Source organism: Patella vulgata, chromosome 4 (genome assembly GCF_932274485.2).
Source record: "Patella vulgata chromosome 4, xgPatVulg1.2, whole genome shotgun sequence".
Lineage (NCBI taxonomy): Eukaryota > Metazoa > Mollusca > Gastropoda > Patellidae > Patella > Patella vulgata.
Genome location: NC_065882.2, coordinates 79,972,081 through 79,998,966, shown reverse-complemented (window position 1 = coordinate 79,998,966; position 26,886 = coordinate 79,972,081). Strand labels below are relative to the sequence as shown.

Sequence of the window (26,886 nt, the reverse complement as noted above, 5' to 3'; positions counted from 1 at the left end):
AGTTACCTCGACTGTTGTCTGTGGCCAACAAATCTGTTTTACCTATACACAAAATTCTGTTAAATAATTGAAATAGCTACATAATTCCAAATCACAATTGGGAAAGTTCTCTGTGCGCCATATTTATTTCACAAAATTAAAATGAGAGAGAGAGAGAGAGGGGGGGGGTTAACGTCCGCTTGACACAAACTAAGTCATTTCGGGACTACCATATGGTTCAATTTTATTTCAATAATTTGCTTGCGCGTAGGGGTCTTTAGAAGTGGGAGGAAACCGGACACCCGGGGAAAACCTACGAGGTTGGACAGGCGACCCTACTCCATGTCACGTACAACCGGTGAATCGAAACCACGCCAGTTGACTGAATGACATACCTTATGATGCAACGCACACGCGCTAACCATTCGGCCATCCAACCCCCCCCCCCCCCCAAATCAAAATGAACGTTTGAAGAAAACATAGTACCATTGGTTGTAAACCAATATTCTGGTTATAAAACTGCCATAGGCGATCCGGAAGTGTGACACAGCTGGTTTCCAACTTGGTCAAATCGTGCCGTGAATATCCACCGAGGCGAGGGTGAATATTGTGGAATTGGTTTGGTCCTATCAATCACACATGACCGGGTTAATTATATATGATCGATGTGGACAATGTTTTGAACATGACTGATCATGTTAAGAAAATGAAATGAAATGGGTTTACCGTTTTACTTTTCTACAACAGAACTAATGACGCCAGGCATATGACTTGCAGTGTGTCAACTTTTTAGATAAAATCATCAAATGGCCAAAGCGTTCTAATCTACTTAAAATCGGAGCCATCAGAAGGTCCAGAGAGTTGATTATTAGCTTGTCATGTGAACAAATGTTTAAATAATAGTTTTTGTAACAATAAAAGACCTGCAAAAGACAGACCTAGCTCTTCATCAATGCATCTTTACGTGAAGATTTTATACTGTTTTTTTAGGGGGACGGGTCCGGGCACCAAAGGGTCTCCACCGGGATCTGTCACTGATATATATCAGCTAATAAAATGTGTGACTGTGAAATAGCTTTATTTAACGTCCGCTTCCACCGGGATCCGTTACTGATATCAGCTAATAAAATATTCACATGTATTTATTTATATTACAAACACTGTCACGCGTCGTATTATAAAAACACTATAACGTTGTTTGCTAATGTTACTGATAAAATATATAATGAGGTAATTATACGGGTTAATTAGATGTTAATTACACGATATCAATTAATCTGGTTTAATTATAATTATACACAACATGACACTATCATTTTACAGTTATAGACTAACTATATATTTTACATTCATAGATCACAATAATATAGCTATATATTTTATAAAACAACCCGCCATGGTGGTTCAGTGGGCATGACTCATATAACTAGGGCCACCGGATTGGACCTCGGGGTTGCCCGGGAAACAAATAATAATACAACAATATATTTGATAAACCAAGGAAGAGCCAGTGGCTCATTGAGCTCGGATTGGACACCGGTTCCAGTCGAGAAAATTTAATCTGGTTTCTAAACCATTTCCCTCTGTGAGTAGTGTCTGGCATGGAATAGCACCTAGTCATTCGAATGGGACCAAAACCGAGGTCCCGTATATAAGTTACCAGCATGTGTGACAGCGAGAGAGAGAGAGAGAGAGAGAGCGAGAGACATGAGTTTAACGGCCATTCGATACAAAATAGGTCATTTAGGGACTAACATATGGTTCAATTTTATTTCAATAATTCGCTTGCACGTAGGGGTCTTTAGCAGTGGGAGGTAATCGAGGGACCCGGAGAAAACCCACGAGGTTGGTGGACAGGCGACCTACTCCTTGTCACCTACAACCGGGGAATCGAAACCACGCCAGTTGACTAAATGACAGACCTTATGATACAACGCACAAGCGCTAACCATTAGCATGTTAAAGATCCCCTGAGAGTTATATGCTCACAAAATCAAGTTGACGACAATCCACAGATCACAACTTCCATGTAACTAACATGCGTCTTTAATTTTTACAACAGTCACGTGTGTAATCATGGGGAGATAGTAGCGTTTCTCCTTTTAAAATCCAATTGGCAAACAGTTCTGGGCCCTTATTCACGAAAACTTAAACTAAGATACAATCGAAATTTTAAGAAATACTGCAATTTGATTGGCTGACCAGTAAAATCAATTTGCATATATCCAATGAAGTTGCAGTAGTTCTTAAAATTTCGGTTGTAACTTAGTTTAAGTTTTCGTGAATAAGGGCCCTGTATCATTTCAGGGTTAGCTTTTATTAATTCTATGAATGAATGAACTACATATCATTTGTATTATAACTGTATAGAGGGGGCCATGGTGGCTCACCGGTGGGGCATTGGCTCGCTAATATGGAGGGCCCATGTTCCACCCCTGTGTTGACTGAGGAAGTTTATCGGAATTTTCCGGCGTGGTCCCTCCTTGTCGATGGTGGATGACCAAGGGCATGTCAAGGGACAACGTATAGTTGTTCGGAAGAGATGAAAAACCTGGGCAGTTGGAATTGGATATAAGGAAGAGTAGGTCGTAGCGCCACTGTTCGGACGAAATTCCCCCGTCTCACACTGTCTGGAGTATGCCCGTCTTCATTAGCCCAGTCGAAGCAGAGCAATAGGACGTTATAAATCCCATTTCATTTCATTTCGTAAGGCGGGCATTACTCACAGTAAACGATTTATAAGCGTAATATTGTAACTTGTAACCATACTAAAGACCGATGGCAGATTTGGCATTTTATTTCATTTGTATATTATAGATCAAGATGAAACAAACGGGTCCACGTGACATCAATCATAATCTACACCGGAAATACATCATTATAGTCAAACAGTCTGTCCTATAAACATCATTTATTGTTGTATTAGACATAGAGTAAAAACAGTATTACATGTATATTAAATCTATCATATTGATTTCCAGATTACATAACCCACATAGTATTCACCGGTGTCATTAACACACAGTCTTAAAATTTAAACCACGTGCCACTGATAGTATCTGGCACAAATCAAACTTTGTGAAGAATAAATGGTCATTGTCATTGCATCAGTCACGCGTAGCAAAACCCCATCAATTAAATAAAACTAATGCATTCGGCCCTAACACAATGTCTACGTTCACATTTTGTACCCCGACGATCAGAGAGAGAGAGAGAAATAGAGAGGGTTTGACGTCCACTCGACACAAACTAGGTTATTTCAATAATTCGCTTGAGCAGTGGAAGGAAACCGGGGGACCCGGAGAAAACCCACGAGAATGGACAGGCGACTCTACTCCTTGTCACGTATATCTACATCCGGGGAATCGAAACCACGCCAGCTGACTCAATGACAGACCTTATGATGCAGCACGCACGCGCATTAACCATTCGGCCATCCAACTCCTCGACCCCGATGATCACGTTTATCACATTATCATCAAACATTTTAAGTGACAATAGGATTATGTTGGCTGGAATAATTTGCCATCATTAATCACACTAATTGCTAAATGATTTACAATTTCTATTGATTGAAGCATCGTTAACATAACCCCATCAATTCATATCCCCTACCTTTATCTCCCGATAGTGACGTTAAATATAAACAGACGTCATTTTGGTTTACAACTAATGTAAAAGTGATGTTTTCTCAAACCTTTATTTGAGAACATGTGGAAGGTTTTTAGTAAGGGTTATTCACCTAATGAAATTAAGTTTAACGTTCACCTTTTCTGCGCCGACTGGACTATTGAAGACAGGCGATAACGTATATTTTACACCGTGGAAAGGTTGTATATGATTTGGGTTGTGTTTTAGGATACAGTAAATAGTCCAAGGACGTAATATGCACAATCTGATTAAAACACAGATCCTATTTCGTTTCGATTTTTATAGTTCAAATTTTCGTTTTACTTCTCTTTAATACACTAGGCCATCGATAGTATAAAAATACCGAAACGAAGAGAGAGGGAGAGAAATGGGGTTTAACGTCCACTCGACACAAACTAGGTCATTTCGGGACTAACATATGGTTTTTAATTTTTATTCAATAATTCGCTTGCGCGTAGGGGTCTTTAGCAGTGGGAGGAAACCGGAGGACCCAGAGAAAACCCACGAGGTTGGACAGGCGACCCTACTCCTTGTCACGTACCGAAACTAAATACAGATCTGTATTTTAACCAGATTGTTATATACAAAGACTGAACATAAATGGCGTCATATGGATTGATAGCAATATGACTACTTTAATATGACATGGCTCTTGTTTTCGTCTACAGGTCTCAATCTGACACCAACCCTTTGTATTATATTTCAAATAATATGAAACGATTGTATCATTGTGTCAGATTGTTATAATAGATCTACATGTACAATATAACATATATTTAAATACAGATAAATATAAATATAATAGTTTGGGATTTTTTGTGTGCAAACATTTAAAGATATCAATGCATATTATATCATGTACGACTATAACTAAGTAATATTTCTGTAAACACATATTATTCTGTGACCATGTATCCTTTTAAATTGTTCATATTTAATGCCAATTTATTTTGATAACTATGTATAACTTCATAGTTTAGGGTTTTTGTGTCCAAACATTTAAAGATATCAATGCATATTATACCATGTACGAATATAACTAAGTAAGATTTCTGTAAACACATATTATTCTGTGACCATGTATCCTTTTAAATTGTTTATATTTTGTGCTAATTTATTTTTGTAAGTTTGTATAACTTCAATAACTTCAATGTAGTTTGGTTTTTGTTTTACGTTTGTAACTAAACATCTTGCCTGGAGGTCGCGTGTTCGATTCCTGCATTGGCCGCGAAAGAGAGAGAGAGAGAAATGGGGTTTAACGTCCACTCGACACAAACTAGGTCATTTCGGGACTAACATATGGTTTAATTTTGTTTCAATAATTCGCTTGCGCGTAGGGGTCTTTAGCAGTGGGAGGAAACCGGAGGACCCGAAGAAAACCCACGAGGTTGGACAGGCGACCCTACTCCTTGTCACGTACAATCGGGGGTTCGAAACCACGCCAGTCGACTCAATGACAGAGTTTATGATAACCATTCAGCCATCCCCCACCCCATTGGCGCGAAAGTTTATCGGTTATCCAACGTGGTTTCCCCCTTGTCAGTAGTGCAGGAAGGGGGGGGGGGCTGACAAGTCAGCTGTCTAGTTGTTCGGATGTGACGAAAAGCGGAGGTGTCGTGTATACATTGGCATGCACGTAAAATATCCTTTGGCAGTTGGAATCCGAGACAAGAGTAGGCCATAGTGCCGCTGCCCGGGCAAAATTTCCCTCATAGCACACTCTATGGCGTATGCCTGTATTCATTAGGCCGGTATAGGAGCAGAACAGTAGGACGTTAAACCTCATTTCATTTCATTTCAATAACTAAACATAACTAAACATGGCTATAATTTGCTATTGTTTTAACTGTACATCAAGATATCCCGTTTATAAGTTGTCAATTTTCAAGTATTTTTATTATTTTATTTTAAACTGTTTATGTACAAAATGTTTATAGGTTGTGTCAATTTTCAAGTATTTTATTTTAAACTGTTTATGTTAAAAATGTTGTACAAAATGTACAACCAACACATGTTTGTATGTGTTTTTATTTAAGCAGAACTCTTTGTGTGTCCATATATATATATATATAGAGAGAGAGAGAGAGAGAGAAATACAGTAATATTATATAATAGAAAATAATTTATAACAAGAATTTAACATACACTTGAATAAAATCAGTGTATATACAATAATTATATATATAGACATTCAAACTGAAATAATCTTAAAGTCGTCACAAACAGCGGTTATATCTAAGTGACGTATTTAACCACCGTTTAACTTAACAGCTGGGTTTTTAATATCAGTCAATCGTTCGGGCTATTATTTCTCTTAGACATCGAGGCATGGATGAAATCATATAACTATGTTATAACTATGTATTGATGTTTTAGTATAACAAGTTCATATACAAGTTGCGTTATGTATATATTTTTGTATTTGAAATTCCATTATGAGTTATTTTTATACATATATGTTGCGTTTTGTATGTGTATATATTTTTGTATTTGAAATATCTTTATGAGTCATGTAGAATTTTGGAGATTGAATCATTTATGTAATCGACATTGTATTGATAGTGATGTACATAATAGTCATTGTAGTGGATTTTATATTGTAATATAAATTGTTTTAGGAATAAATATTGTAGTGGTTTGTAGTATATCAAATAAATTATTGTCAGAAACCGGTGCTGTGAATAACAAAGGGTGATAAAGCGTTACCTAATAAATAATGCATGGGTATGGATGGTAGGGGGGTTGGCTATTATAACCGGTGCTGTATATATCAAATAAATTCTAAATTCTTGAAACTGGTGCTGTATATGACAAAGTGTGATAAAAAGTTATCTCAAAAATATTGCATGGGTATGGAGTACTTGGGGCGGGGGGTATTATTCCGGTGCTGCATATAACAAAGTGTTATAAAAGTTTTATGTAATAAATATTGCACCGATATAGAGGGGGCGGGGGTTATTACAATATACACTGTTTCACGTAAACTATATACAAGTGTAATATGACATTATCTATGATAAATATTGTATTGTTTATAGCATGTTGAGTCTTTCAAAAGTTGCTGAACATTCTAAAAAATAAATACTTTGTTGTAAAAAACCTGCGGTATATACATTAATAAATTATCAATTGTTTATAAAATATCATACAATATTGTGTAGATTTGTAACAAGATAGTCAATAAACTTTTAAAATATAGTAAGTTTGCATGGTAACAACACTCGTGTTGCATTGTGTAAATGTTTTAATAAATAGTGCATTTTTATTTTATCATAGACATTGTTACTTTTGTATCATAATTACCAAACAATTCTATAACATGGAAACAATGTTGTATATTAAAGTAACATGTGTGGTATATAGCAGTGTGATATACATTATATCTACCTGTTTCTAACTGTGGTATATAGCAACATACACCAGATGTCTAACAAAGCTTATTACAATATTAATACATTATGTGCGGCGGGAGTATAAATAGCAACACAACATTGAGAATATAGACAGGGGAATATCTATATGTAAATATCCACCTGTTAGATCCAACAAAATATAGGTAAAAACTCACCTGTGATTCCATAACTTGTATATCATCGATTGTATCGGGGGGGTTTTCCTTTGCCCCCATTAGAGACATTCACGATACCCTCCCGTATATAAAATAAATAAACAAATGCACGTTCCACACTACACAATAACTAATATCGAACGATATTTCTCATAAACTGTGAAATAACTGAACAATTTACACCGAAAACTTCTCTAAATCCATTTCAATAATCCTCAATAATCCATGGCAGCAGATCAAGCAGACGTCGTCAATCTGACAAGAGTAGCAGACGATCCGTGTTAACCCGCGTGATCACAGTCGATTGAATGGAGAAGGGAGGTAACTACGAGTTATGGGTAATTTGCACGACGTGTTAAAGATGGTATGCATTAAGAAACGGGTGTATAGCGTGTGTTTGATTGTGATTCATGGAGTATTAACTATGGTTTATTGAGTGTATAACGAACTAGTATATAGAACACACTGTATATCATTGGTTTATAACCGGTCACAACTACTATCAGTATATAAATAATACACTACAACTACTAGTATATATTAATGCTAATTCATCGACTTTATAAAACAAGGGAAATGAAATGGGGTTTAACGTACCGCTGTTCTGAACCGAAACGGGATAATGAAAACCAGCATGAACAAAATGCGCAGACACTTTGGTTAAATGAAAGACACTGGAGGTCGCTCCCGATATGACAAGAGAAAGTTCATCGGATTTTCGGGCGTGGTTTCCTTTTGTCAGGGATGCAGGGCGGGGGAGGGGACTGACAAGGACAGTTGTCCAGTTGTTCGGATGGGACGAAAGAAAAACCGAGGTCCCATGTACAGACTGGCGTGCACGTAAAGGATTCGATGGAAGAGAAGGCTGTAGCTTCCGTGTCCTGGCAACATTTCCCTCATAGCACGCAGTATGGTGTATGCCCGTCTTCATTATCTCAGTCGGGGCAGAACAGTAGGACGTTAAACCCCGTTTCATTTCATTTCATTGACGTGTTCTGGATGATGTGAGGGATGAGCGAATGAAACGGTCTGTTACGGTGAGCTTTTGGTGTGTGGTGCACGGAACTGTGGGTAATCCACTAGAAACATCAATGCTGATCGGTTAATCAAATCACTGACGTCATAGGGCCAAAAGCCGCTCGTATGTCCCCTGACCCGACCTTCCAAAACATCTGGTCAGATCTGCATGTAGGGTAGGGCATCGAAAGTATAAAAAAAAACGAAACGAAATATAGATCTGTGTTTTAATCAGATTTCCAGCCAATGGACAAGCTGAAAATCCCACGTTTAATTGAAACGAATTCCCTGGTTTGTGAAACATCAATGTTGATCGGTTAATCAAATCACTGACGTCATAGGGCCAAAAGCCGCTCGTATGTCCCCTGACCCGACCTTCCAAAACAACTGGTCAGATCTGCATGTAGGGTAGGGCATCGAAAGTATAAAAAAAAACGAAACGAAATATAGATCTGTGTTTTAATCAGATTTCCAGCCAATGGACAAGCTGAAAATCCCACGTTTAATTGAAACGAATTCCCTGGTTTGTGAAAATTTCGCGTAAACCCGAAACGACACTTTTAACCTTTTCATAGTTCAAACCTGTGAAAGAACTTAATGTGAAGTTTCCAGAACACAAATTGTGTTAATACGTCCTAAAAAAAAAAAAACAATAAAAAGAAAACACTGATTTGCACAATTAAAATTTGAAAGAAGTGAGAAGACTTTGAACTTGACGCCCACTGACAATTCCTGTGTGAAGAAACCACGTCTGTGTAGTACGTTTTGTTTTAGTTTACGTATTTGAATGTCAGACGTATATATTATTTATATGTAACGTATTCCAAGAAAGTTTCCAGGTCAACGCACGCATCTTTCGTTCCAACTGCCAAGGGACTATTATATTGCACAGTCTACTGTTCACGGTGTAACACTGTATCGATCTAAATACTAAAAACTAGAATTCTGTAAGATCGCTGACAAGTTGTTAATTAATTCAAGTGCATGGAAAACTGAATGGAATTTAAAACAGGTAACTAGAGACATGAAATGAAATGGGGTTTAACGTCTTACTTTTTGCACAAACTGGTCTAAAGAGAGAGAGAGAGAGAGAGAAAGAGAGAGAGATGGGGTTTAACGTCCACTCGACACAAACTAGGCCATTTCGGGACTAACATATGGTTTAATTTTATTTCAATAATTCGCTTGCGAGTAGGGGTCTTTAGCAGTGGGAGGAAACCGAAGGACCCGGAGAAAACCCACGAGGTTGGGGATTCGAAACCACGCCAGTTGACTCAATGACAGGATGCATAATACAGCACGCCTGGTCTAAAGAAGACGGGCATATGCTATGCAATGTGCTAGGGGGAGATTGTGCCTTGACAGCATCGCGATCAAAAATCAGTAACGGATCATCAGGTCGCCGGGCCATGAGGCAGTGTAGCTGGCAGGTCCCATTGACAAGGTGACACACTTGGGGTTGAGGGGACTGGGGGTCTTCCCCCGATCATTTTTTTCAAATTTCGACCTGAAATGGTGGTTTGTGCAGTATATCCCTGGCGGGAAGTCATGCTCGGTTTCTACAAAATATTTAAAATAAAATTGTCTGACCCAGGTTCTAGGCATTTGCTTCTGTTATCCTCTCCACGATTCATCACTGCCTACAAGGTTATTTAACATACATGGCAACATTTACACGATTACGGTTAGTCAAAATACACAGGACACAATTACTATTATTCGAAATATTCAGGAGACAATTACGGTTAGTCAAAATACACAGTACAAAATACACAGGATACAATTACGGTTAGTCAAAACACCCAGTAGACAATTACTGTTAGTCAAAATACTCAGTAGACAATTACTGTTAGTCAAAATACACAGTACAAAATAACTGTTAGTCAAAATACACAGGATACAATTACTGTTAGTCAAAATACTCAGTAGACAATTACTGTTAGTCAAAATACACAGTACAAAATGGCTGTTAGTCAAAATACACAGGATACAATTACGGTTAGTCAAAATACACAGGATGCAATTACGGTTAGTCAAAATACACAGGAGAAAGTTACTGTTAGTCAAAATTCACCGTACAAAATTACTGTTAGTCAAAACACACAGGGCACACTTAATCCTACGGAATACACAGGACACAATTACGGTTAGTCAAAATGCACAGTACAAAATTACTGTTAGTCAAAACACACAGGGCACACCGAATCCTACGAAATAAAATTACTGTTTATAACTGGAGATGCACCTGATACAATTCTATAGAATACAATTACTGGAATATTATGTTACGCACCAAGCGATGTTTCGACAAGGATTTTCTAATCTGAATCACGCAAACGATCAAACATGACTCGATAATAAAAAGTAATTAATTGTATTCCACAGAACAGTGTCTTGTGTTCATCCAGTTCAGTTATAACAGGCCACAGAAACAGTTGAAGAGAATATGAAAATGAAATGAAATGGGGTTTAACGTCCTACTGTTATGCTCCGAACTGGGCTAATGAAGACGGGCATACGCCATAAAGTGTGCTTTGAGGGAAATTTTGCCCGGGCAGCGGCACTACGGTCTACTCTTATATCGAATTCATCTGCCAAGGGATCTTTTACGTGCACGCCAATGTATACACGGGACCTCAGTTTGTCAGCTGTCCTTGTCAGTCCCTCCCGTCCGGCACCACTGACAAGTGTAAAGCACTAATGATCTTCCTCGGCCTAAATTCTAGTAGAACGAAGGACAATACCCGGAACATAGATTGAGAAGAGAAACAGTTGTATATAAAATCTGAGGAAGAAACCAGACCTAGTCTGTTGTAAGTTCTATCTCTGCTCGTGTCTGGAGAATTAACTTGTTTATATTTTATACAATCACAGAGTTTTTATATAAACTATAGTAAAACACAGGAACAGCCATTACTACATCATCTAAACAAATATATCCACATCATCTTCATACAACCAGGTATCATCATCATATAACCAGATGTCACATCATCATCATCATACAACTAGATCATCACATCATCGTTATACAACCAGATATCACATCATCGACATATACCCAGGTGTCGCATTATCGTCATACAGCCAGCCTTCTTCACATCATCGTCATACAATCAGGTATCACATCATCGTTATACACCCAGCCTACTTCACATCGGCGTCATACAACCAGGTATCACATCATAATCGTCATACAGCCAGCCTACTTCACATCGCCGTCATACAACCAAGTATCACAAATGTAACGGAGCGGAATGGAATAGAATGGGGTTTAATGTCTCGTGAAGTCAATACTTAGTCATTATGCGACTAACCTTGTGGTAATATTCAATTTCTATGTTTACGTGTGCGACGATGCGAGCGAGATAATTTTGCCATGACAACGACGTTTCCTACTCTTTTCATCGGGTCATTTTATGTGCACGCCCTTGTGTACGGGGAGGGGGGGCGTACGTTTTCGTCCTATCTGAACGTCTAGGAACGTTTTCTTTGTCAACCCCGCAGTTTCCACCTCAGAGAAGTGATAACCGGGCTTGGAAAATTCCGATGGATTTGAAACCAGAACATTCGACCACCGTTGCCTTTTATCTTTAATACATACTTGTTAATATATAATAAAATCTGAGTTAATTTCCACAGATTCAGTAATAAAACATCTGGAAAGTGAGCTGGTACTTCAACAATTCATCTTGTGTATAGAGAGAATCTACTACGAGTCTTTTTTTATGTTTAAAAATATTAACACAGGTCGATAATGTTAAAAAAAGGAACAATGTAAGATTTTAGGTTTTTACAGATTTATGAAAAGTGGAAATTTGGCTTGGAATGTCCCGAAGAGGAATAGTGAATGTTAAGCAATTTATCTGTCAAATTACAAGACACATTCTAATACTAGTACACAATTTACCATTTCACCAATGAACTGTTTGAATTTTATATAATATTTAAGCCCAATATATGAAGTGGGTAAGACGCTGGCTCGCTAGCTTGGAGGTCGCATGTTCGATCCTTCATTGACCGAGAAAGTTTATCTGGATTTTCCGACATGGTTCTCCCTTGTCAGAGGTGTAGGACGGAGGGCCTGGCAAGGGCAGCTGTCTAGTCGTTGGTATGGGACGAAAAACCGAGGTCCCGTGTATACATTAGCGTACACGTAAAAGATCCCTTGGCAGTTGGAATTCTATATAAGAGTAGTCCATAATGCCGCTGCCCGGGCAAAATTTCCCTCACAGCACACTGTATGGCGTATACCCGTCTTCATTAGCCCAGCTTAGGAGCAGAACAGTAGGTCGTTAAAACCCCATTTCATTTCATTTCAAGTCCCATGCTAGAGAAAGTGTGTATGATACATGTAGCATTCTACCTGCTAGGTTATTATTATCTTGTGTATTATTTATATAGCGTGATATACGACATTTTACTGTGTAATATTAATTATAACCGCATGTTGTGTATCGGAATATCTGGTATTAATACCGTGAATAAAGAAGTTGTATCACGGCATACACACGTTTTATTTCAATCGTTGTTTTCAATCAAGTAATCATAGCAGTGCCGATATTACTCGTGGGGAGTGTGTACTACATATTACAGAACTGAAGCCACACTGCTCCGCAGTGAATATTCCCCTGGCCGCTACAATCACTGATAAGGAAGACATTGATGCGACTTAATGACTACAAAATATTAACTTCTTTCGACAAATTAAATTCTGAAACATTTTTTTTAGTATTAGAAAAATAAATAAAGGTGTTTGAAGTATATCTTGATAAAAAATATTCCATATTTAGCGTAAATAGGTACAGTAAATAGTACGCGGAGGCGTAAAATGGGTAAAACGATATAATTTTGCCCGTACCAGTTCATATTACTACGTTCGATGTAAACAACGCACGTGTGACCATCAATTTGACGTTTTTTTTCTGTTTGTTTACTCTGAATTATTTCAGAAGTACATTTTTTACCGTCTAATCTGATTGACCTGCTCGTGTTTGTTTTAAAACAACAAAAACAAGCCACAGAAGTAATCTTTTTTGGCGTTATCGATGCCATCTTGCTTTGTTGGTAAACATTGTGATGTGACGTCACCCTTAGAACTACAGCGGTCTGACCTTTTAAAGGTCAGTCATCTTGGACAGAGATAAAAGACGGATGTCGCATTAGGTCTGTAAAACAGATTGCACTGTAGCTATTACTTGATTTAAATATTGTTGTGGACTATATATTACAACACTGTAGATATTACTTGATTTAAATATTGTTGACCTGCGTGAAGAGTGTGTTCTATATATTATAGCACTCTATCTATTACTTGATTTAAATATTGTTGACCTCTGTGAAGACTGTGGACTATATATTACAACACTGTAGATATTACTTAATTTAAATTTTGTTGACCTCTGTGAAGAGTATGTTCTGTGTGTATGTATCACTGTAGATATTACTTGATTTAAATACTGTTGACCTATGTGAAGAGTGTGTACTATATGTATCACTGTAGATATTACTTGATTTAAATATTGTTGACCTTGATGTTGGTGTACTTGAGCACTAAATATTCGCACTGTCGCTACAATCACTGTGCGGCTTAATGAGCCCCCAATATTAACTTTTTATCCTTCAGCAAATTAAATTCTAGAACATTTTTTTTTAAACATTAGAAAAATAAATAAAGGTGTTTGAAGTATATGTAGGTAACAAATATGTCCTATTTAGTGTAAATGGGTATGTAAAATGGGTAAATGGCACCTTCTGCCCGGACCAGTAACGTCTTATGTAAACAATGCATGCCCCACTGAGCCAATAGTTAAAAGCAGTCATCTTTTACAGAGTTATTAGAAGACTTTCGTAATCCTCTGTGAAACAGACTGTCCCGCGAAGAATATGTACTGTGTATTATATCACTGCAACTATTTTATGTACTTGATTTACATACTGTTGACCTCCATGAAGCGCGTGTCCTATGTATTACATGCTACACAGAGTGCAGCGATCGGCTATTACACGAAATGAAATGGGGTTTAACGTCCTACTTTTCTGCACCAACTGGGCTTATGTCGACGGAAATATGTCATGTAGTGTGCTTTGTCCCGACAGCGACACGACGGCTTAGGGGATTTAAAGGTGATTATATTGGGTTTACACGGGACCTGGGTTTGTCGTCGCATCCGAACATTGAGATGTCTGTCCTTGTCAGACCCTCTGATAAGGTGGTACCAGGGTGGAAAATGATTACCAAAATATGCCGTTTTCTTGATCACATAATACAATATGTACAATGAAATGTCATAATCGTGGGAACCGGGAAAGTTGTATTCGGTGGTTAACGATGATTAGAAATGCCATGATGTGTACGTCATGTATGCTATCATCCTCGATTACAAGAGACTGTACTGTTTGATGGAAGAGAAACCTTTCAAGGATCAGACGTTTGAAATGCAATAAAAATAGGACTCCTCTTTCTCTATTTTTATTTTGAAAAGGAAGCCTTTGTTGTCAAACAAGGTAATCATGTATGAAATTCGATTAGTAGTTAGTTTAACACGACTAAAATTACACTCGGGTCCCGGACATATAGGTTTGTCCGCAGGTTCGCCAACATCATACTCGAGGCTTGAGTTTGGGGTTCCTCAACGTTCCAGACATACGTTTGCCCCGGGGATTCGCCAAAACCTTTTTTGTCATGAAGTTGTATTTTAAATACAATTTGATTGTTACACAAAAGATTTCATTAATTCTTTGATCTGTTTTTTGTCTCGGGTATTTAAAGATGCATTCTGTAAGAGTTAAATCTGACTATTGCTGGTCCTTTAGTTTGGCGTCAAATGCTATATAACTATCAGTAATGCTAGGTTCCCAGATAAATCTGACTATTGCAGGTCCTTTAGTTTGGCGTCAGATGCTATATAAACTATCAGTAATGCTAGGTTCCCAGCTAAATCTGACTATTGCAGGTCCTTTAGTTTGGCGTCAGATGCTATATAAACTATCAGTAATGCTAGGTTCCCAGTTAAATCTGACTATTGCAGGTCCTTTAGTTTGGCGTCAAATGCTATATAAACTATCAGTAATGCTAGGTTCCCAGTTAAATCTGACTATTGCAGGTCCTTTAGTTTGGCGTCAGACGCTATATAAACTATCAGTAATGCTAGGTTCCCAGCTAAATCTGACTATTGCAGGTCCTTTAGTTTGGCGTCAGACGCTATATAAACTATCAGTAATGCTAGGTTCCCAGCTAAATCTGACTATTGCAGGTTCTTTAGTTTGGCGTCAAATGCTATATAAACTATCAGTAATGCTAGGTTCCCAGCTAAATCTGACTATTGCAGGTCCTTTAGTTTGGCGTCAGATGCTATATAAACTATCAGTAATGCTAGATTCCCAGCTAAATCTGACTATTGCAGGTCCTTTAGTTTGGCGTCAGATGCTATATAAACCATCAGTAATGCTAGGTTCCCAGCTAAATCTGACTATTGCAGGTCCTGTAGTTTGGCGTTAAATGCTATATAAACTATCAGTAATGCTAGTTTGTAGCACTATCGTCGTTGCGACATTGTTTTTAAATTTATAGACAAGGAATAGGGAAATAAGATGACTTTATATTTCATTAATTAATATCTTTGGCAAGTTAGTAATTTCAAACATATTCACATATATAGTGTGCACTAAACCAACTTGGTCTGTAATTGACATATTGTTATATAAAAAATAGTTATTAACCATAACATGTGTCTATAAAATACCCCAAGATTACACGTCAGTGGAATTATTCTAATTGCATCATTTAGCTTAAAGTAACCAATCATATCGTTAATTACACAAGTTCAGGGCCATGATCACACTTGATTGTGCGTGATATTCATATGGTTATAAGAGAAACCGGGGAACTTTGTAAGACAGACTTGCATTAGATTCCAGAGATCGAGGGTACATCTGAGTTCCTAGACAGCCGAGAGGCTGGATAGGGTGGAGAAGTGGATTTAGCTATATAGTATTGTAATTTGTGCTATACTTGTATACCTGTATTCAGTTATATGCTATATAAAATGTAGAAGCGAAATATGTATTATTATTCCTGGTAAGACAAACGTCTTAAGAAACTGGAAGAAGTAAATACACAACGTGAAGCAGAAGTAAAGACAGCTAGAGACAAATTCTAGACGATCACAAGGCTACAGAAATATGTAGTAAGAAAAGATGCATGGGTCGTATGTAGGATGTGGCGACCGGTTTTCTCGCCCGCTCTCCACGTCAGACAAAAGACTCATGGTGCTACAAGGTTCCCAGCTAAATCTGACTATTGCAGGTCCTGTAGTTTGGCGTCAAATGCTACTGACGTGCGATACGTTACGATATGGTTGTCCGTCCCTATTTAGTCCACGATCTGGTACGTGCAGATACGTTCGGATACGATTCGATATATACGATCAACACGACTGGCCTGAATATAATTAAGGATCGCCACGATTACTCCATCATTAAAACCACGATCTGAATCGAAATGAAATGGAGTTAACGTCCTACTGTTCTGCTCCGACTGGACTAATGAAGACGGACATACACCATGCAGTGTGCTATGAGGGAAATTTTGCCCGGGCAGCGGCACTATGGCCTACTCTTATATCGAATTCCAACTGCCAATGTATACACGGGACCCCGGTTTTTCGTCACTTCCGAACGACTAGACAGCTGTCCTTGTCAGGCCCGCCGTCCTTCATCACTGACAAGGGGAAACCACGTCGGAAAATCCCGATGAACTTTCTCGGGCGAATCTCTAGAACATCGGGTGGCAGAGATTTAAATGGATTAAAACGCACGGAAGATTTTATAATTTAACGATAAAATGGATGGTCTCTTCCGTCCAGTATCGTTGCTACAATGATAAACACTCTACATTACATCTTCCAGCGCTCATAACTTCGCTCAGAATAATGTAATTTTAATGTAATTTTCAATATATTCATTTTTCATTATCTATTTTTGAACTACTAATGCAAGAACGGTCACATATAAACCTTACATATTGGATCTTTAAAAAGGAGAGAAAACAAAAAACAAATAGATTTCATGTATAAAAGCTTTTCTTTAACCTGATTAACTCACACTCGGGCACAGGGTACAATTTCACCCAAGAACACCAAAACTCTCTTGCTACGCAAATATCTCAAAGGAACCACAGAAACTGTAGAATTAGGATTCTTTGAATGCTATAAAGATGATTTGTTTTTGTCTGGTATTATGCTGCAAAATGGCAGAAAAAAACGTATCCTTGAGCCTGTTATCTCTAATAACTGTAACCAGCAGAAGGCAAATATATACGTAATTCAGTTAGTCGTTTAACGCGATTAACTCACGCAGTAGCCAAGCTAACAACTTAATCAGTGTGGCGGTTGGTAGCCTGGGGACACGTCTGTTCCTCTATTGTAAACCCAAGATATAATAGACGGTGCGTTCTTCAGATCGCCTCTCATCAACTCCTTCAACCTATCATAGACAATAAGTTGAATTTCTCTATGACAAGACGGGTCTATTAACAAGCTTTTTGTGGTAATGTTTTGGTTGAAGGCCTCCAGCTAGAAAAATTGAGTTTGAACTGAGTTACGTGATAGTGTGGATGATCTATATTATTCACATTGATAATGAAGCGAGGTGTATGGCCTGTATCACTTGACGCATTATCTGTCTCCCACGACCGGATCTGATTGCGGAGGCGAATATAGGGTTCATCGTCCACTCGACTAGTTATTCATTTGGAAAATGAAATGAAATGGGGTTTAACGTTTTACTGTTCTGAACCGAATGGGCAAATGAAGACGGACAAACTCCATACCCTGTGCTATGAGGGAAATTTTGCCCGGTCAGCGGCGCTAAGACCTACTCTTATATCGAATTCCGACTGCCAAGGGATCTTTTACGTGCACGTCAATGTGTACACGGGACCTCGGTTTTTCGTCCCCAAAAGCACCCTGTATGGAGCTTACCATCTTCATTAGCAGGATAGTAGGACATTAAACCTCATTTCATATCATTATCTAGGAATCTTAATCCGGCCCTGCACGTTCCATTATGGTTTTAGTAAGATATAAATACTGGTTATCCCCAAGAAGAGAGAGAGAGAGAGAGATAGAGAGAGAGAGGGGGGGTGTTACGTCCACTCGATACAAACTAGGTCATTTCCAGACTATACCCTCCAGAGAATCGAAAGCTTAAATTGTGAAAGTGATCGCATATTTATACAGTGACAATACAGTTAAAAGGGAATCCATCTTTTAAATTATTTAATTGTTTACTAAGTGACAATATGACATAAACAAAGGTTAACACAAGGGAATCTAAATTATTTAATTGTTTATAGAGCACAATATGAGAATATAAACCATATCAGAAAGAGTTATTCATGTGTCTTGAGTTGTTTAGTAAATGCAACAATAAACAACCAGATGAATCTAAGGCGAAATTAATTTTAGATGATCATATTCAATCTGTTTGACTGAGGATTACGAAAGTCTTCTTATAACTCTGCAAAAGATGATTGCTTTCAACACGTGGCGTCACATCACGCGACGTCAATCATTGACTAAATGGTGCGTGCATTGTTTACATAAGACGTTACTGGTTCGGTCAGAATGGTGCCTTTTACTCATTTTGCATACCCATTTACACAAAATAAGACATACATGTATTTTGTACTTACTTATAGCCTACTTCAAACACCGTTATTTATTTTTTCTAATACTTAAAAAATGTTCTAAAATTGAAACATATATTATGCAAGAGCTAAATCTGCCTATTGCAAGTTTTTGTTTAGGCTTCAGATGTTATAACTTATAGAAATTATTAATCAAACCTTTATTTACACGACAAGCTCAAAATCAACACTGTAGACCCACAGATGGTTTGGGTACAGTTTGGATTTAAACAGTCGTCCATTTAAAATTAAATCAATAAATGGTGGACCAAGCTAACGTTTACCGTTAGTCGCTGATGTCACTACCGGTAACTGGTGATGAAAGGCCTGCCAAGCGTGGCTACCATAGCCATTGAGCATGATACTTGATAATCGAGAATATGTAGGTGAAGTTATCGTCTGTCAATCAAACGATCGCCAATTCTCATAGACGGTGCAGACACAATTGATGCCTATTTCTAGTCCAAACTTCAAACGGTGATAATTCCGTTTAGAACAAAGTAATTTGACTGAAATTTTCAACATTTTCTTTTTTATCATCTATTTTTGAATTATTATAGCAAGAATGACCAACTCTTTATTAAACTCTTGACTAATGTATCTTTAATTTGCAGAAGGAAAAAGGTTATTATTGGGGGCTCAGTAAGCCGCAGCGTAGCAGCCTAGCGAATATTCACTGCTGATCAGTGTGGATCATATTGTTTAGTTTCTGTACTGACAGTACACACACAAACGGTACCCAAGGGAATCCAACTTTAAAAATCTGATTGATTATATACGGTTAGAAAACATTATACAATATGAAAAAGCCATTTATTTGGGACTATGGAATATTTATTAGAATCAATAGATGGAACAGGTGATTAAATGGAGATGTAATGAGTCCATCAAGTTACGTTAGGGAGAGAATAAACCATAATTTACTCGTGTATCGTTTATAATTAATGATAATTAATAGGAACTGATTTATAGATTACTTTATTATAATTAATTAATGTAAAAATCATATAATAATACTGATACGATATGATGTTTGTTTGGCTATCATAATCAATAATTAAAGGAGCTAAATCGCTAATATTTGTCACCTAGAAATTGACAGAAATGAGTCGCAACGCATGTAATAATATAATATGAATGTATATAAACTGATTTACATTCAATCGTTTCTGTTTTATTGTTGTTTCTAATTAGTTATGTTCGGCGAAATATGCTAGAAGTCTCAATCGAATGGCAATCTTGAGCATCCGGTTATTCGAGTCTACACCGACAGTATTTATTGCGCATGCTCTCCAGATAAGAATATAGCGTCACCTTTTGACATGATTCGTGGAATATGTATAGCACCGTTCTTCGAGTCACTTGTTACAAATGGCGCTGGAACGCATTACGGTACAATTTTTATTTTACCTTAATTATTGGATATCAGAAAGTCACCTTTTACCGGTAAGATCACAACATCAATGTTGATTTAAATTGACAAATAATTCGTGTTTTCAGTGTCGAAGACTTTGGGTGCTATTGGGTTAGAGACTTAGCTACTTGTCCCAAATATATTCTCTAGTGAATAAAATGAGATGAACTGGGGTTTAACGTCCCTCTCTGCTATGAAGGCAGTTTTGGTCTTAAACCGTCGTTTTAGCCTGCTCTTCACATAATTAAAACTGCCAAGAGGTCTTTTACGTGCACGCAAACGTGTACTCCGGATCTGGGTTACATTCGAACGACTAGATAGTGTTCCCTGCGAGAGAGAGAGAGAGAGAGAGAGAGAGAGATGGGTTTAACGTTCACTCGACACAAAGTAGGTAATTCCGGGACTGACTGACATTATTTCAATAATTCGCTTGGGCCTAGGGGTCTTTAGCAGTAGCAGTCCCGAACTGACCTAGTTTGTTTCGAGTGGACGTTAAATCCCATTTCTTTCACTATTTAAACCAACTAATGTTCTCTGGAACAGATCCTTTAAAGTTTGTGGTATTTTTTAATAATTTATAAGTGATATTTTATAACAAAGACTGACAATTTATGGCGTGTCAATTATCAATCAATATATGGGATGTTTACTGGCTCTAGATGACATTCTCTTACATAGTGTATATTTAGCAAATCAAATGAAATCGGGTTTAACGGCCTACCTTTCTGCACCAACCGGGCTAACGAAGACTGGCATATGTCATGCAGTGGGCTATGAGGGGAAGTTTGCCCGGGCACTACCGTTTTTGCCATCTTTAAAATGATTTCCAACAGGGGCGTGGTGACCCATGATTTTGCATGAGGAACAAGGTCCCGCCCCTCCCCCCCCCCCAAAAAAAAACCAACAACAAACCAACCAATATTTATATGCGTGTGCGTCACTGCGCGAAGGAGGGGGTGGGGTGGCAGTATATGTTTGACACTGGTTGAGAATTATGATTATGATTATAATGTTGAAAAATGCATTGAAATCGCGTGATGTTTTGCCAACTCAAAGGGGCGCAAAAACTCAAAACCATGACGCAAAGCTCTTCTTTTTGTCCCTCTCACTTAGCCCCTGATTTCCAACTGCCAAGGGTTTAGTGGTTTACCCGATACACATATAAGACAAGCATCAGGTTTTACTTGGTTCACGATTACAGCCTTTATTATATACGGGCCTGAAATATGTAATCCATCAGTATCAAAAACACGCACGCATAGTAATTATGATTTGAAATGCACCTAGTATCCAGTATAATATAGATGTATGAAGTATAATATTACCATTATCTCATCTTCTGTCAAATATCTACTTTAACATATCTACGAACAGGTGTAATATTTCAAATCAAGTTACAATAACTGGATCGATTGGATTTGGGTAAATGATGAAGCTTGTTGTGGGTAAATGATGAAGCTTGATGTGGGTAAATGATGAAGCTTGATGTGGGTAAATGATGACCAAGCTAGATTTGGGTAGATGATGAAGTTTGATTTGAGTATATGATGAAGCTTGATGTGGGTAAATGATGAAGTTTGATTTGGGTAAATGATTTGGGTAGATGATGAAGTTTGATTTGGGTAAATGATGAAGTTTGATGTGGGTAAATGATGAAGCTTGATGTGGGTAAATGATGAAGCTTGATTTGATAAATGATTTGGGTAGATGATGAAGTTCGATTTGGATAAATGATTAAGTTTTTTGTTTTTGTTTCGTTGGGGGGTGGGGGAAGGGGGGGGGGGGGGGGGTGATAAAGTGTGATCTGTCTACATTTGAAATTTTAGGTCTCTCAAGTTTCAATTCAGCCGATCATGAAAGGATAAGTGAATGAATGGGGCTTAACGTCCTACTTTCCTGCATCTATCCGTCTAATGAAGACGGGCACACGCCTTACAATATTCTATGAGGGCAACAATTAAAGTGCAACCGCCAAGGGTTCTTTAACGTGCACGCTATATAGGTGTATTGTCTCATCATGTTAGTGAGGCAGTGCCCCTACTCACTGGGCCACCAATGTGACTTGATGTTACGACTGTAATATGAAAAAAAAATTAAATAAAAAGGTATTAGGCCAAATAAAGCTACATTGATGTGGCCTTAATGTTAGAATTATTTTAAAAATAGCAAATTCCATTCACACAAATAGTTATATATAATGTTATTTTTTATTGGAATGTTGTTTGAAATGTCAAGTTATCATTATTTAATTGATTTGCAGACCAGATCAACCAGATATACTGTTTACCTGTAGACCAGATCACCCAGATATATTGTTTAATTGAAATGTTTATATAAATAACCTATTATCTACAACATTCCGGTAATAATTTTATCATCAGAATTCCACAATATTATCATTCTCCGATAGTATCTTTTGAATTCCACAATATTAACATTATATGATTGTATCTGTTGAATTCTAAAACAATATTTATAATTACCGTACTATATAATATATCAGTGAAAACTAGAAGTCCAAACTTATACTAGTCTAATGCTCGGTTCCCACTATTACGATTCGCGCTACGATTGAAATCGTGTTTTTAATCGTGGTGATCCAAACAGGTCTTATCATATCTTGAGTTCAGTCGTAGCAATCGTGTTGATCGTATCGAAACGTATCCGAACGTATCTGCACGTACCAGATCGTGGACTCAATAGGGACAGCCCTATTATAACGCATCGCGCGCGAAAATGGGGAAACTAGCATAAATAAACATTATATATATATATATATATATATATTAACACTACGAAGATCCATGCACAACTAACTATCTAACTATTTATCTAACTATGTTGAGCCTCGGTCGGGTTCGATCCTGGCGTGGTCCCCCCTTGTCAGTGGTGCAGTACAAAGGGCCTGGTGGCAATGGAGAAGGTATAGTCGTTCGGATGGGACGAAAAACCGAGGTCCCGTAGTTATAATTAGAAATATGAGTAGGGCGTGGTACTACATTCCGGGGCAAAATTTCACTCATAGAACACTGTCATGCACATGTACGTTAAACCCAATTTCATTTCATTTCATTTCTGTACATATGGCCTTTGTTGGTTTGGGCGATGGGAGAGAGAGGCGCCCCCCCCCCCCACCAGACTCCACCTCCCCATTCTGGGTCCGCCATTGGGAATTGAACTGTTTTTAGACCGATATACCTTTTAAAGATTCAACTTTCACTATACTGTAGTTTACGAAGAATTCAAATTGGTCGTCTTTAACATTTGATGTTTTCATTAACGCTAATTCTCATTATCTGCATAATATTGTTATCGCACATTCCAAACTATTAAATGTACTTCATAACACTTGATTTTCATAATGTTTTATATACATAGTTATCTCTATTATAATTTAATTTTATTCACCATAAAGAAGTCAATTAAAAGTTCTTGTTGCCGCCTTTATTTGAGGAATGTTTGAGAAAATGGGCAGTTAGTGTACGTTTTATGAAGGGTATCAAAACCCAAGCCACGAATAGTATTACGTCTAAATTAACTACATCTAAACAGCTCAGAGTAGCACTTTGACGCTGTTTGTTTTTGTAAAATGTGAACTTCGAAATAGCTTATTATGGTGTTTAACGTCCACCCGATACAAACTATATTATTTCGGGACTAACATATGGTTCAATTTTATTTCAATAATTTCCTTACGCGTAGGGGTCTTTAGTAGTGGGATCCAATGGTAGACCGTATGATGCAACGTGCACGCGTTAACCATTCGGCCAACTAAACCTCTTATTATGGTATAACGTAGAAACAACTCATTATGGTATAACGTAGAAACAACTCATTATGGTACAACGTAGAAACAACTCATTATGGTAAACATAGAAACAACTCATTATGCTGTAGAGAGTTAGAGAGAGAGAGAGAGAGAGAGAGAGAGATGGGGTTTAACGTCCACTCGACACAAACTAGGTCATTTCGGGACTAACATATGGTTTAATTTTATTTCAATAATTCGCTTGTCCATAGCGGTCTTTAGCAGTGGGAGGAAACTGGAGGACCCGGAGAAAACCTACGAGGTTGGACAGGCGACCCTACTCCTTGTCACGTACAACCGGGGATTCGAAACCACGCCCGTCGACTCAATGACATATGCTATAACGTAGAAACAACTCATTATGGTATAATGAGAAACAACTCATGGTATAATGTAGAAACAACTCATTATGACATAACGTAGAAACAACCCATTATGGTACAACGTAGAAACAACTCATTATGACATAACGTTGAAACGGCTTATTATCGTAGAACATAGAAACCGTTTATTATGGTAGAACTTAGATACAGTTGACTATTGGGGAACATAAAGAAACTGTTTATTATAAAAAAAAAACTATTAAGTTCTATAATAACATGTTTCTAGATTTACTAGAACACATTCTTGCACAGAAAACCTTTAAATATCTTATAATAGTAACACTCATGTGAACAATGGTATGTGTATAAAATAAGTTGGTCGCTGTTTGTAATTAACAAAGCACTTGATAAACATCCCACAACAATAACTGTCTGTCTACATATTTTATAATAGATTCCTGTATAATAGACATAGTACATAATATGTCAGACAATTACAAGTCATATGATAGAGAGAGAGAGAGAGAGAGAGAGATGGGGGATGGAATGGACTGGGGGTTTCATGTCTCGTCAGCACTATACTTCAGTCATGAGACAATAAAATGTTATTTCTATCGTTAAGTGTGCATTACGAGGGAGGAGAATTTTGACCGGACAGTGGCGTTTCTGGACACTTTTCTTTAATTTCCAGTTGTCAGATGTTCTTTTACGAGTACGCTAATGTGCACATGGGTGGATCTGTTTTTTTACTCCGCCCGAAGGACTAGAAACGTGTCCCTTGTCAGCTTCATTGGCACTACCCTTGACACGTTTAGGACGGCCTTGTCAGCTTCACTGGCGCCACCCTTAACAAATGAAGGACTTCCTTGTAAGCTTAACCTGTGCCACCCTTGGTAGACGAAGGAGGGCCTTGAAAATCTCTAAGGGTTTCCATGGCCCACGGACATTGACAGCCATTTTTATAACATTAGACATGACTAAACTAGAGAAATTATTTCCACCCCAAACCTCACCAATGGAATGGTAAATGAGTATGAATAATACCAGTAGATAATAGGGTATAATAACAAAGACTTTACATATAAAATGAGATGTAATGTACAGAAGGGCGTAATTCTTTTACAGTGTATGTTTTATCTCTCTATATCCATTGTAACCTGGTTACCCCTACTATGTCACAGCAGACATAAAGAATTGTGTCCCTAGCTCGGACCCCGCCCGCTTGTCTTATACAAATCAATCAACAGAGACAGGATTGGGCACCTCATCCCCGTGCCTTCTACAACCTAAATAAATCAACCGGGGCAGGATTGGGTACCCCATCCCCGTGCCTTCTACAACCTAAATAAATCAACCATGGTGTGGCGTGGACACCCACCCACTCACTGTTATACTGGACATATCAATAATCGTGTCCCTTCTTCACCTTTCAGTAAGAGTTATATTAATAACGGTAGAACAGTTGGAGGTTTACTAACCCAAACATCCCCTTCCCTGTGCCCCCTCCCCCACTATAGAGTGTGATTTGTGTATATATAAAATATTCCCCCCACCCCCTTTCCCATCAGTATTGTAAGTGTTAGATTATATACTAATACCCCATCCCCCTGTCATGGTATATATTATATATAGGCTGTTATTGGTAGAACCTGTATTAGATTATATAATAAATAGACTGTTATTTTAAGTGTTAGATTATATAATACTCCATCCCCTGTCATGATATAAAAGATATATAGTCTGTTATGGTAGAACCTGTTATAATAATACCCCACCCCCCTGTCATGTCATGATATTATATTATAGTCTCTTATTGGTAGTTCTTGTATTATAATAATACCCCACCCCCTGTCATGTTATAATATATAGTCTGTTATGGGTAGATCCTGTATAATAATACTCCACCCCCTGTCTCTACATGATATAAGAACTATATGTAGTGTACATGTATATGGACTATAGTTAGTAAGTGTTAGACTGTATAATAATGATGAGTAAAATCACCTACCTCAGGCTCACGATTCCTATACACGTTATTCGATCGGTTAGACAGTGCCAACTCTACCTTTCGCTTCTTTTCCTCAAACTCCATCGAAATCTCCTCCAAACCACACAAATTATCAACATTTCATAACTAAACGAGATGTAAACACACAGAGATTGTTATAACTTTACTAGGTCGACACACGAATCTCACGTGCACTCATTCCCACTACTTGATCAATATTCCATCATTGACTAAACACTGGTTGATCGAGTGTAATAAGTAGTAGTCGTGATTGTTCTAGGATGGTATTTATGGTATGGTATTTGTTTGTGTGTGTGTGTGTGTGTGTGTGGTTGTTGGTATATTATTGTATCGAGGTAAAATACATTCTCTGTGGGTTTTTTTTCCTCTGTCTGTTTTTATTAGTAGCTTCAGTAAATATAGCATTT

General features: G+C 37.7%; 1 protein-coding gene across 2 annotated transcripts in view; it reads right to left on the bottom strand.

Moving 5' to 3' along the window:
- The window catches only part of LOC126819625 (tetraspanin-9), a 143,606-nt gene extending 116,936 nt beyond the window's left edge, over window positions 1-26,670 (bottom strand). Inside the window, exon 1 of one of the 2 annotated variants that reach the window (XM_050547755.2) lies at window positions 26,459-26,670. In XM_050547755.2, coding sequence (XP_050403712.1) covers window positions 26,459-26,542 — 84 coding nt within the window. In that variant the 5' untranslated portion in view covers window positions 26,543-26,670. Of the gene's footprint in view, window positions 1-7,198; window positions 7,474-26,458 lie in introns of those variants that run through there. The other variant, XM_050547756.2, reaches the window with a different exon arrangement.
- Window positions 26,671-26,886: the final 216 nt, after the last annotated feature.